General features: G+C 56.0%; 1 protein-coding gene across 7 annotated transcripts; it reads left to right on the top strand.

Annotated features, from left to right (window-relative positions):
• Window positions 1-567: 567 nt before the first annotated feature.
• RGL3 (ral guanine nucleotide dissociation stimulator like 3) lies at window positions 568-13,151 on the top strand. 7 transcript variants are annotated; one of them, XM_073887673.1, is made up of 19 exons: window positions 568-656; window positions 1,124-1,237; window positions 1,883-2,106; window positions 2,238-2,291; window positions 2,416-2,627; window positions 6,101-6,243; window positions 6,335-6,550; window positions 7,366-7,412; window positions 7,527-7,611; window positions 8,682-8,738; window positions 8,847-8,933; window positions 9,135-9,167; window positions 9,240-9,361; window positions 10,104-10,199; window positions 10,301-10,369; window positions 10,458-10,554; window positions 11,192-11,344; window positions 11,433-11,547; window positions 12,578-13,151. In XM_073887673.1, the coding sequence occupies exons 1-19, from the start codon at window positions 624-626 to the stop codon at window positions 12,694-12,696; spliced, it is 2,076 nt and encodes a 691-aa protein (XP_073743774.1). In that variant the 5' UTR covers window positions 568-623; the 3' UTR covers window positions 12,697-13,151. The 7 variants fall into 7 exon arrangements, with proteins under 7 accessions (XP_073743774.1, XP_073743772.1, XP_025718828.1 ...); XM_073887671.1 differs by having other exon boundaries at window positions 7,309-7,412; window positions 9,270-9,361; XM_025863043.2 differs by having other exon boundaries at window positions 7,309-7,412.
• Window positions 13,152-13,276: the final 125 nt, after the last annotated feature.

Raw genomic sequence — 13,276 nt, 5'->3', positions numbered from 1 at the left:
CCCACAGTAAATCTTCCAAGGCGAGCCTGTGCTGGCCTCAGAATCGCGCAATAAAGGTCACCAACCAGCCCCCTGGGTATTTGCCTCTCCTTGACCCTGCACCTCTGCAAAGACAGCTGCCCCTAAAATCCAGGGCCCAGGCTCCACCTTCTCTGACCTGGGGAGTAAGGACTTCCCATCAGCTGCGGACACAGATTGAACACCCACACGTCCAGGATAATAAGAGTTACTCCCACACCTGGAGTGAAACAGCCCTCCCCATTTGAGGACAGGGTACTCTTCTCCCCGGGACGCAGACTGGCCCCGCACTTAGCTACACACACTAGCACACCCCCACCTGGAGACAAGGAAAGGAACCTTTCTCTGGGGGAGAGAGGTGTCCTTTCTCCTGGGCACAGATTGATAGACGCCTGCAGGGAGAGCCGGGACCTCACCTCCGTGGGCCTGGGCTGGGCGCTGGGGTCCCCAGCTGGGGGCATCCGAGAGCCACGGGGCCCGCCCCGCCCCTGCACGGCCCGGTCGCCCCGCCCTGCCCCGCGGGCCCCAACGCCTGGCCACTGCCCGCTGCCCGTTGGCCCTTCCGCCTCACTCAGCCGCGCCGAGGAGCGGGACGGGCACGGGCCATGGATCGGACAGCGGGCAAGGAGCTCGCCCTGGTAAGGGGACCAGGGGTCCCGGACCCCACATCCCTAGCGACCCTGAGGTCCAAAAACCCCCGGTCCCTGCCTTCCGGACCCTATCTCCGCGCAAACGGGACCCTTCCTACCGGCCCAGGAGTCCCAACCTTGGGCCTCCTGGGCCCTGCTCCCAATGAAGTGGCTGATACCTCTTAGGGATGGGGGGCGTCTCTGAGCTCATCTACGGGAGGGGACAGAGACAGACTCCGTGAGCCTGGACCCTGGGACGTCCCCAAATGCCACTCCATCCTCTCAGGACCAGGGAGGAGGGTGCCCGCGGCGCCGAGGGGACTGCCCTAGCCCGGGACCCCGCCCCGAGTCTCGCTGAGTCTGACCGGGAAGGGGGGATGGTGCTAGAAGGCCCGGCTTGAGTCCGTGCGGGAGCGGGCGGCCGATGTCCCGGGGCCCGTCCCCTCGCGGCGCCCTGAGCCGGTCTCCGCGTCCAGGCGCCGCTGCAAGACTGGGGCGAGGAGACGGAGGACGGAGCCGTGTACAGCGTCTCCCTGCGTCGGCAGCTCAGTCAGCGCTTGAGCCCTGGGGCAGGGCCCGGGGGCAGCCAGGTGAGGCCGGGGTTGGGGGGTGGAGCGGGGCGGGAGGCGACCAGGTGAAGGCGGGGCCGAGGGGAGGGGCCTGGAGGTAGAGGCGAGGGCAAAACCGAGGGGCGGAGCTGAGGCCCGAGGGAAGGGCAGGGCTTACAAGCACCCAGGTAAGGGTCGAAAAGCCCCTGGGGGCGGCCAGGTGAATGGGGGGGGGTCGATGAATGCGGCTGCCCGCGGGCCGCCCGGTTCCGCAGCGGGACCCGGGGACTAAACTGGACCGCTGGGCACAGGTCGGCCAGGTTTAGTGGGGCGGAGCTGGAGGGGAGGGGTGGTCTTTTAGAAGCCGCCGGGTGAGAGCCGCCTGGGGTGGAGGGCTGGGAGCAGCCTGGGACCGGGAGCGGCTAGCGAAGCGCGGCTGGGGAGCTGGGAGCAGCCTGGGAGGGCCGAGTGAGCGAGGGCACGGGGCGGGGCCCGGGGGGGCGACGGTGTCCAGGGCGGATTGCGAGGGTCATTTGGGTATGGAGCATAATCTTGAATCCAGGAGGCGGGGTTCAGAGAAATGGGCAAGATCAGATGCAAGAGCGGTACTTAGCGATGGGCGTGATTGGAAAAGGGGTGCTCTGGGGGCCGCTCCTGGTGTCTCTTTGCCGCCCCCTTGCCCGGCAGGCCCCCAGCCCCGCTGCGGATGCCTTCCTGCATTACCGCACGAGCAAGGTGCGGGCGCTGAGGGCGGCGAGGCTGGAGCAGCTGGTGCGGGAATTGGTGTCTGGAGACCACGAGCAGGACCCGGGCTTCGTGCCTGCCTTCCTGGCCACCCACAGGGCCTTTGTGTCCACCGCCCGTGTGCTGGGCCTTCTCCTGCCACCACCACCACCGCCCCTGCCTCCAGGGTCAGTACCGACGGGAAATCTCCGTGTTCCCACCCCCAGACTCTCACCTGGGTGCTCGATCAGGCATTCCCTTGCCCCTAAGCAACCCCCTAGCCACCCTCTTCATCTGATGGCGGAGTTGCTTTTCCCAGGATAGAGATCAGGAAGACAGAGGGAGAAGGTCTGCGTGTCAACAAGAATTTAAGGTTGGTCTCCCATAGGTGAGGGTGGGGGTCCTAGAGGTCCAAGGTCACGTCCGAGGTGTAAGGGCTCCCAAGGTCCAGAGCTCGGGGCTGGTCTCTGAGCCGCCCCCCCCCCTACTCTGGCCAGGGCTGTGGTGTCCGTGCTGGGCTCCTGGCTGCGGGATCACCCTCAGGATTTCCGGGATCCCCCTGCCCACTCGGACCTAGGCAGCGTCCGCACCTTTCTGGGCTGGGCGGCCCCAGCAGGGCCTGAGGCCCAGGAAGCAGAGAAGCTGCTGGGAGATTTCCTGGAGGAGGCTGAGCGAAAGCAGGAAGAGGAGCCGCCTGAGGCATGGGCAGGTGAGGGGCAGGGGGCCTGGAGCAGGCCTTTCCCTGCCTGATCTGTCCTCCAGGGGCCTTCTCCCCTCACAGAGTGACAGATCTTGGGCACGGTTCTTAACCCCGTCTGAGCCTTAGTTTCCCCACCGGTATAATGGGGGTGTTGACCCTTTGTCTAACATAATTTGTCTCACACTCCCCCTTACACCTCCATCCTACCTACAAAAATACTCTGCCATTGGGTCAGGATGCCCTATGTTTCTAGCTACAATTCATTCCATTGCTACTTACCTTAGGAGCCACAGAGACCTGGGTTCCAATCCCAGTTCTGCCATTTGCTGACTGTGTGACCTTGGATAAGTCACTTCCCTCTCTGAGCCTCTGTTTCCTTATCTGTGAATTGGGGGTGATAATAGTATTTCCCTCATTGACCTCTTTATTCATTCAACAAATAGCTACTGGCTCTTGGCATATAACTGGACAGGAGCTCCCAGTTCCCTAGGGAAGACAACAGTAAACCAGTAAATAAGAAAACAATGAGGGCTTGGCGAATAGTATTATTTTCATCATTGTTGTTATCACTGATTCTTACTTATTCGAATCTACCACTTAAAGTGAAAAGACATAAGAACCCATACTGATATTTTCCTGTAAAGTATCAGCAAACTATCTGGTCCTTTATAGAGTTTGCCAACCTCTGTTGTAGAGAGCTTTTGGGGAGAGGGAAAAATATCTACGTACTTCATTCAGGTCTTTGTTCAACTTGTCCCTTTCTCTGATCTCCAAACAAATATATCCTCCCACTCTGCATCCTTGCCTGCCTTATTTTTCTGCCTAGCACTTATTGGCCTTGTCCCTGGCTCTGTCCCCAGAGGCAGGAACAACCAAGATTTGTTGATTGAATAATTGCATCCTGCTTATAAGGTATCATCTTTCATCCATCCGTGTTTGACCTGATCCCGATCTCAAAAGCATCTAAGTCCCTAATCCCTGGCCTTTAATCCTCAGATTAAAGTGGCCACATTCCTCTCTGCTTTACAAAGTAGCAGCCACTTCTTTCTCCCTGGTGACAAAAATCTCAGTTATTTATATATATTTTATCCCTCTGTCTTCCCCCTTGGTTTTTAATGTTCTTTCTTCCTCTGCAGGCAGAGGGTTCCACCAGCTGATTCCAAGTCACTAGAGCCACGCAGTCCCATGGGGTAGCTGCTATAGCTGCATTATTGAAACTGAACTTAAAATAAACATTTCAGTCCCTTGGTCACACTAGCCACATTTCTAGTGCTCAGTAGCCACACTGGACGGCACGGGTAGAAAATATTTCCACCATTGTAGAAAATTCTCTCGAAAGTACCACCCTAGGATATGAGTTCTTGAGGTCAGAGGAGTACATGAACATTCACTGGACACCTACTATGTGCCCTGCTCTGGAATATACTTTTATTTTAACATCTTTATTTTGGGATTATTTTTTACTATGAAAAATTGCAGACATACAGAAAAGTAGAGAGAATAAAGAATATTCAGACACCCATTGCTCATTTTCAACAATTATGAATTTGACACAATTTTTTTTCAGGATGATTTGAAGACAAATCCCCAACTTACGTCACTTCACACGTAAATACTTTGCTACCCACCTTAATTAACAACTTTTTTTTTAGATTTTTCTTTTAACATAACCTCGTGTGCACAACCATTTCCAAAAAATCAGCAATAATTACTTAATATAAAAAATTACCCAGGGGCGCCTGGGTGGCTCAGTTGGTTAAGCGACTGCCTTCAGCTCAGGTCATGATCCTGGAGTCCCGGGATCGAGTCCCGCATCGGGCTCCCTGCTCAGCAGGGAGTCTGCTTCTCCCTCTGACCCTCTTCCCTCTCGTGCTCTCTATCTCTCATTCTCTCTCAAATAAATAAAATCTTTAAAAAAAAAATTAAAAAAAAAATTACCCAGTCCTGGAGTGCCTGGGTGGCTCAGTGAGTTAAGCGTCCAACTCTTCTTTGATTTTGGCTCAGGTCATGATCTCTGGGTCATGAGATCGAGCCCCGAGTCAGGCTCTGCACGCTGGGTGTGGAGCCTACTTAAGATTCTCTCTCTCTCTCCCTCTACCTCTGCCCCTCTCCACCCTGCTCTCTCTCAAAAGAAGAAAAACAAAAACAAAAAACCCAAAACCCAATCCAAATTCAAATCCCCCCATTGTCCCTAAATTGTCTTTTTTTTACAGTTGTTTCTTCGAAATCCAAACATCTATTCAAGACACTTGGTTTTTCATTTCTTAGGTCTCTTTTATTCTATCACAGTTTCCCTTTGTCTTTTGTTTAATGTCATTAAGGGGAAAAAAAAATGGATCATTTGTCCCAAGGAGTGTCTCGCCTTCTCCATTTACCTGTTTGCTGTCTCATGGTGACATGTTTCATGTTGGTGAACAGCACTCGTAATTTCCAAACAAAACAAGAGTCCAGACTTTGGCAGTTCTTGCATTCCTGGAGCCAAACTAATGAGTGTTTATGAGCAAGATAGTTGGGTTCTAGGTGCAGATTATGGTAAACAGGTTTTTCAAGGACACAAGTGTCTTGGAGGGACGCTTGGAGGCCGAGCGAGGCACAAATTCACTGTGCAGGTCGGCCCCCTTGTGGCAGATTTCAACTTCAAAATGTCCCCTAGGGGGCGCCACCATAGAATCCCACTACGGAAAAAATCATTCCTATTATTGAGTACTTTATAACTGCCTAGTATGTGTGATCTCTGATTTTTTTAAAAATCCAGATGAAGAAATCAAGGCACACAGTGGTCAAAGAGTTTGCTTTAGTTCACATAGCAAGCCCGGGGGACAAGTTTGGATTTGAACTTGGGACTGACAATAGCCTTCCCTTAACTACAAAGTTATACCACCTCTCACCACAACAATAGGGCAGACAGATCCTACTTTAATATAGGTTCAAAACCAAAAACACCTCATTTCTCCTCTAGCCTTTAAGCACCTGGTTTCAAACCCCTGCCCTGCCATTTCCTGAAGGTGTGACTTAGCGTAAATTGTTCCTGCCTTAGTTTCCCCATCCGTGGGAGGTGGATAATAGTACCTCCCTCACTGGGTTAGTGTGCTAAATCACCTAGGGTGGATTATCACCTTAGGTGCTAAATGAACATTACCATTGCTCTGACACCCTTAAAAATAGCCGGGGAGGGGCGCCTGGGTGGCTCAGATGGTTAAGCGTCTGCTTTCAGCTCAGGTCATGATCCCAGGGTCCTGGGATCGGGTCCTGCAACGGGCTCCCTGCTCAGAGGGGAGTCTGCTTCTCCCTCTGCCTCTCTCTCTCTCTCTGTCTCTCATGAATAAATAAACAAAATCTTAAAAAAAAAAAAAATACCCGGGGAGGTTCGGTTTTGCAGATTAGGAAAGTGAGACTCAGAGACTCTAAGGAACCTGTCCAAGGTCACACAGCCAGTCCTGGATTCAAACTTGAGAGTTTTTACCCCCCCCATACTCCTTCAGGACCTCCTGGAGCTACCCAGACCCCCCGCCCAGACTCCCCGGAAGGCTGCTCAGAAGAGGAGGAAGGACTGGTGCGGGAAGGCCCTGAGCTCCTAGACTTCAGTGTAGATGAAGTGGCGGAACAGCTGACGCTGTTGGACGCGGTGAGCACCGGGGCGGGGCGCGGTTGTGGGGCAGATTCCAACGAGCACAATCCTACCCACCTCCCCACCCTCCCCACCTCCCTCCACCCAGGAGCTCTTTTCGCGCGTGCGGCCCTGCGAGTGCCTGGGCTCCGTGTGGTCACAGCGGGACCGTCCAGGGGCCACGAGCGCTGCCCCCACGGTGCGCGCCACCGTGACCCAGTTCAACATGGTGATCGGTTGCGTGCTGGGCTCCGTGCTGGGAGAGCAGGGCCTGGCCGCCCCACAGAGGGCGCAGCGGCTGGAGAAGTGGATCCGCGTCGCCCAGGTGCGCCTCCGCGGGGAAGGGGACGTGGGGGCGGGGCATGGCGGTGGGGACGAGGCCTGGTGAGAGGCAGGGGACAGGAGGCGGAAGGCAGAAGACAAGGGTCTGGGAATGAGGGGAGGATTGGGGTTAGGAGGTGACCCTAAGGGAAAGCCTAGGAGGGGCCCAGGGCTGGGGGCGAGGCTGCAGAGGGACCCTGGGTGGGTCTAGGGATAAGAGTATGGGATGGGGGATGGGGGTAATGGGGAGGGTGGGTGGGAGGAGGAACCAATGCCCAGAGAAGGTGGCGGTGGTCCCGAGAGGGACTGGGTGGGGACGGGTCAAGAGCCTCAAGGCTGAAGAAGAGAAAGCAACGCGGGGGGGGGGGGGGGGGGGGGGGGGGGGGGGGGGGGGGGAGTGGTAAGGGAGGAGGGGAAGGGGGTAGATACCCAGGTTGATACCCAGGGTGAATCTGGTTCGGGGAGGAGAGATCTGGGTCCAGGAGGGATACTGTGGGCACGTCTAGGGCTCGGGTAGAAGTAAGGAGTGGGGACAAAGGAAGCCAAGGTGAGAGGTAGGGAACGGAGGGGCAGCTGGGGGAGGGGCTGGGGCTGCAGGTGGGGGAGGGTCCGGGTCCTGAGGGGCGAGACTGACTCCTGGGAGCTTGTCGGCCAGTCCGTAGGGGTCTGACCTGGGTCAGAAGTCTCGGATCAAAGATGAATCATAGCTGGGGGTCAGGCGTGGGGTGTCACCAGATTCACCCCCACCCCCACCCCCCGCAGCGCTGCCGGGAACTACGGAACTTTTCCTCGCTGCGCGCCATACTGTCCGCCCTGCAGTCTAACCCCATATACAGGCTCAAGCGCAGCTGGGGCGCCGTCAGCAGGTGAGGTTGGGGCGGGGGGAAGGGGGCTTGTCGCTGAGGTGGAACGTCCTCCCCAGCGCAGCTCTGACCTTCCCAGCCCCTGACCCCTGACCCCTCCCTTGACCCCCCCTCCAGGGAACAGTTATCCACTTTCAGAAAACTTTCGCAGATTTTCTCCGATGAGAACAACCACCTCAGTAGTAGAGAGATCCTTTCCCAGGTAAAGATGGGTGTGGACCCCGAGGATCCCAGGCCCAAAAAGGGAAAAAGGGGACCTGGGGCCAGGCACCACTTGTCATTGTCAAAACATTCAGTGTCCTTTCACTCCACCTCAGTGATGACCTTCCCCTTGTTTGTGGGCAGCACCCCTGTTTTACTGCCTCTGCTTGCCCTCATGATAGCTCACGCTCAGTGACTGCCTTATTTATTCATTCAACAAATACCGGAAGTTACACGGAAAAGGTCACTTGAGGCCAGAGTCACAGCAAAGAGTAAAGTGTAAAAAAAAAAAAAAAAATTGCACTAGGACTCGACTTTGATAAGCAAAACTGAAAATTGTCTGCCAACAAGTCGGACTTATTGTAGGCAAGATTGAGATTCTAATTGTAATTAGCTGCTGGTTCTTAGGGTGAATCTAGAATAGATGGAATGTGAAGCCTGTTCCTTCGGTCCAGAACATTCTTCACGTTGACCTTCTGCAGGTGTTGCTCCGCTTGCCCCTTTATTGCCCTTACCTCTGCCTGCTACCCGTGGAGCTTGGTTGTTGCTGTCTCTTCCTCGCTAACGTCGGCTCTAGGAGGCCAGGATTTTTGTCTCTTGCTCACTGCTGTCTCCCCAGCACTCAGAACAGTGCCTGGCCCAGAATAGCTGCTCAGTAAATATCTGCGAACGAATTAATGTCTCAAGTAAGGATAAGAGGTCAAGGAAGAGGGAGCTCTGAATTCAGCACCTACTGTGTGCCAGGAGACCCCACCATGAACCAGGTGGACAGGGTTCCTGCCCAGGGGGGAAATCAGGCAGTAAATAGGGAAACACACCGTGCGTTAATAACTGCCTAGCAATTATATAATTAATTACCAGACAGAGCGATGCTATGAAGACAAGGTGCAGGGCATTTCCAGGGGATGGATGACAGGCCTGTGCCTTGTTCAATATTCCTTGGGTTTGGCCTTTACAACCCGCTGGTAGTTGCTGAAAGCAAAACAGGCGTATATGCTGGGTCTTGAGGTATCTTCCCCGAGGGAAGGGTCAGAGAGACTCCAGGACTGCTCACTTCTTCCCTCCCCCCAGGAGGAGGCCACCAAGGGCCCCCAAGAGGAGGACACCCTCCCAGGAAGCCTGCCCCCAGTGAGTGAGGTGGTTTGGGATGGGGGCCAAGCAGGATCCTCACAGAATGGGGTGGTACGTGATGGGGTCAGTGACAGCTGAAAGTGACTGAAGTTCTGGGGACCACAGAAACTGCCCCCGGGCCCTGTCCCCTACCTTGGCACCTTTCTCACGGACCTGGTTATGCTGGACACAGCCCTGCCGGACATGCTGGAGGTCTGACCCCTGGCCCTTGACTCCTGACCCCAGCACCACTTACCCTCAGCACAGTGGGCCTCCTGACATCCCACCCTTGACCCTGCCCGCACTGCCTACCCCAGCCCCCTTAGGGCAGTGGGGCTCCTGACATCTAGCCCCTGACCTTGACCCTCAGTCCTTGATTCTGGAGGCTCCAGTTCAGACAGAGTTTGCCCCCAGGGGGATCTCATCAACTTTGAGAAGAGGAGGAAGGTGAGTGACACGGGGGTGGGCATGGGGGCTGGGGGTGGGGCGGGGGCGGGTTCTGAGAGGCCGCCCCCTCAGGAGTGGGAGATCCTGGCCCACATCCAGCAGCTGCAGAAGCGATGTCGAAGCTACTGCTTGAGCCCCCGTGCACCTGTCCTGGCTGCCCTGCGCACCCAGCGCCAGCTCAGCGAGGAGCAGAGGTGACCCCCCCGCCCCCCCATGACCCGGCCCAGCCCCCACCCTGGCCGATTCTGGATGGCACACTAGACCCACTTACCCCATGTACGTCTCCAACTCCTCAGACACCCTCCAGAGCCCTGACCCCCATCCTATGACCTTGCATTTTCTGCAGCCCCAGTGAGGGCCCCAGTTCACCTCTGACCTCAAATTCTGACCCCGTCTGACTATCCGACTTCAGCCTTTCATGTACGACCGGCCATTCCCCTCACCCGTGCCATCTGTTCTCCTCCCCCCGTCCTGACCCCGTCAGACCTGTGACCCCATTTGTAACCCCAGTCTGACCCTCTGAGCCTAATCGCTTTTCCCCAGTTCTGAATAACCGACTCCAGCTTTGATGTGTATTTGACCACCCAACTCCACTATCCCATTTGTTTCTTTTCATTCTGTTGAATCCTTTACCCCAATCCTTGACCCCAATGATTACTTGACCTTGAACTCTATCTATGACCAAATTTTACTCCTCCGTCCCTCTCTGCGAATCCCTGTGTGCCCTGCCGACCAAGCCATCCCATCTCATCCCTAATAAGACCCCGATGCCATAATAACCCCTCCATTTGCTACCCTGACCCTGACATTTGGTGCCCGCCTCCCGCCGCTCCCTCCACACACCTGCAGTGCAGCTCCCAACTGATCCTGGCTTTCGTCTCGTTCCTTGCCGCTTCCTGGCCCCAACCCACCCCACTGTGCACCTTGGCTCCTCAGCTACCGAGTCTCCCGTGTCATTGAGCCACCCGCTGCTTCCTGCCCCAGCTCCCCACGCATCCGGCGGCGAATCAGCCTCACCAAGCGCCTCAGTGCGTGAGTCTTGGGGTGTGCCTGGGGAGTGAGGTGGGCAGAGACGGGAGGCTGCTCCTGGGACTGGGTCTGGGCTCATCCTCATGCCTTGTCTCTGTCTTTAGAAAGCTGTCCCGAGAGAGGGGCTCATCCCCTGGTGGGAGTCCTGGGGACCCCTCCTCCCCCACCTCCAGGTGAGCATCCCAGTGAGTGAAAGGACTGGAGATGGCAGGGTCAGAGGTCAGGGCAGCCACTCGACCTCAGCCTCTGCATCTCCCCCAGTCTGTCCCCAGGGTCCCCCCCATCTAGTCCTAGAACCAGAGACCCTCCTCCTGGCAGTGCCCCGGCCTCTCCAGGGTCCCAGGGCCCCAGCACCAAGGTACTAGGCCTGCCTGTGTGCATGTGGGACTGTGGGCACCCGGGGCTGTGTGTGCGCGTGCGTGCGTGCGTGCGTACGTGGGGTTTCACAGCCAGGCATGTACATAAGAGACTGTACACATGCTTGGCTGAGCACTCTTGAGTATCTGTCCAGGAGACCGTGTGCATCTCATGGCCCTACGTGAGGGACTGTCCCTCAGTCTGGCTTATGCACAGATCTGGATGAGTCAGCTCACCCACAGGGCGCTCCAGGGTGTGATTATACTTTTGCAAGGATATGCATGTCCCCAGGAATTGGCATGCCTAAAGGGGACACATGGGCATAAATATCCACACTATCCATGGGACCCTGAATGGGGCCGTTCACGGACTTGTGGGTGTACAACAGTTACGAGCATATGTGTGTACTTGCTGCTGTCTGTGCACACAGGATTTCTTGTGTGTAAAGACAGCTTTGTGCTATGTTTACGGTCATGTGTAAATTTGTTTTTGTCACAGGGCACAAAGGTCTGTATGTGGTGGGATTGCACAGATGTGGGCTTGTGAGCGCACCCTAATTGCCTGTCCCCAAGCTCCGCTTTTGCAGGGGGACATGTAACTCTCCCACCACTCAGCACCCCCCTCCACACTGCCTACAGCTGCCCTTGAGCCCAGACCTGCCGGGCTCCCGGCCCTTGACTTTGCCCCTGAGCAGCTCCCACATCTCCTTACCGGGGCAGCAGGGATCGGAGGCTCGAGTCATCCGCGTCAGCATTGACAATGACCACGGGAACCTGTATCGGAGCATCTTGGTGAGGGGGGGGAGCCGGGAACCTGCTGGGGCGGCCCTGCCCCCTGGGGCTTGGCGGTCACACCTCACCACCCACCTTCTTTTCCCAGCTCACTAGTCAGGACAAGGCCCCCAGCGTGGTGCAGCGAGCCCTGGAAAAGCACAATGTGGCTCAGCCCTGGGCCCGGGACTACCAGCTCTTCCAAGTCCTTCCTGGGGACAGGGGTGAGCAGGGACTGTGTGCAGCCTGGGCTGGGGGTTAGCTCGGAGGGCAGCAGACTGACTAGGGTCAAGGCTGGCCTAACAGGGCCAGGAGGTGGCTCTGACAGAGGAGGGGGAGGATGAAGCGGGGTGCGGGTAAGAGGCAGGAAACATTTGTGCCTCGATTTTGCAGGGTCATGAGGTTGCCCTGGCTGTGTGAGTGAAAGGGGCAATATAGGTGTCTTCTTAGGATTTATGGGGAAATGAAATTGTCCAGGGTCAAATGGGAGAGGGAGGAAAGGAGGTTGTCTTGGCTTAAATTTGTAGGATCGTGAGGTCATTCAGGCTCAGCCTGGTGGGGTAGGAATCTAAAGGGGGTCTGGGCTTGAATTTGTGAGGAGATGAGCTTGCCCCGCCTCAGCATGGGGACTCCGAAGTTATCTGCACTTGGCATGGGAGAGGGCCACATGGTATTGAAATTCAGGGTGGGGAGCATGATGTCGTTCAAAACAGACACAAGTAGGAGGTCACCCAGTGCTGAAGGAGAGGCAAGAGGGTGACATGCAAAAGGATATGACATGAGGTTGGTGGGACATTAGGAAGGAATATAGGAGGCTGTTTGGCTTCGGCTGTCAAGAGTGAGGGCCACAGATCGTATAGGCTGGACGTAGGAAGTCAGATGTTGTCCAAGTTCATGGTGAGAGCAGCATGAACTTGGCTCAGAGTTGGCTGGGGGAAGGGTGGGTGAGCAGGAAGTCATTTGGGATGGGTGACCTGAGTTGGTCCCACCCTGCAGTGCGGGTTGTCTAGATTCCAGAGGGAAATAGCAGGAGGTTGCCCAGGCGCAAGGCGGGAGAGACATGAGGTTGTGCCGGCTTTGAGTGGGAAGTTGTCTGCGTTCCCAGTGAGAGGAGAATAAGGTTGGCTTAGTGCTGGCTGAAGGGACCCAAGGTTCTGCAGAACAGACAGGTGAATGGCAAAAGGTTACCTAGGTCTTTTGTGGGGAAAGTATGAGGTTGTGCAGGCCTTTGACCATCATGTCCGCCCTGGCCAGAGCTCCTGATTCCTGACAACGCCAATGTCTTCTATGCAATGAGTCCAGCCACCCCTGGAGACTTTGTGCTGAGGCGGAAGGAGAGAGCCCAGCACACAACCACGGTCTCCTCAACCTGAGGGGGCCCCCTTCTCCCTCTAGGTCACATGCCCCAGGGCAGCTTGAGGCCTAGCTTCTGTCACCATGGAAGTGGGGAGAGGGTTCCTTTCCCAGAGAGGTCCCATTGTCCAGTAAAGCCCACTGTACTCTGTACCCCATGACCCCCCACCTCCAACTTTAGCCCATTGGACACCATCTCTCTGACCCTCCTGGCACCAGATCCTTATTCCAGAGCCATCAGCCCACGGGCGGCCGGGTGAAGAGCTTCATCCCGTAAACATAGAAGGCCGGTAGGGTGCTGGGGGGCGGGGGGCAGACCCTTCCCCAGAGAAATCTTGTAACTGGCGGAAACACATCAGAACTGACAGAAGTGGATGAAAATGGTGACCAAAGTTATGAAACAGGTCTGTCTTGTCTGTTCTGAGCCTGGGTCTTACATCCTCTGTTACGATAGAAATTAAAAACCAAAACTAAAACCTGAAAAAAATCTAAGAGTCTTGCGAAAGCGTTCGGGTGAGACAGGACCAGATGCGGAGGGTCGAGGGACTGTCACACACACGGGGGTGGGGACTCCCCAGCATTTGGGGGCGTTATGCTTCT

This window comes from Callorhinus ursinus, unplaced genomic scaffold (assembly GCF_003265705.2).
Source record: "Callorhinus ursinus isolate GAN/ISIS: 27379988/994484 unplaced genomic scaffold, GSC_fseal_2.0 scaffold82, whole genome shotgun sequence".
Taxonomy (NCBI): domain Eukaryota; kingdom Metazoa; phylum Chordata; class Mammalia; order Carnivora; family Otariidae; genus Callorhinus; species Callorhinus ursinus.
Note: the sequence above shows the minus strand (reverse complement) of the source record. Positions and strands in the feature narration are given on the sequence as shown.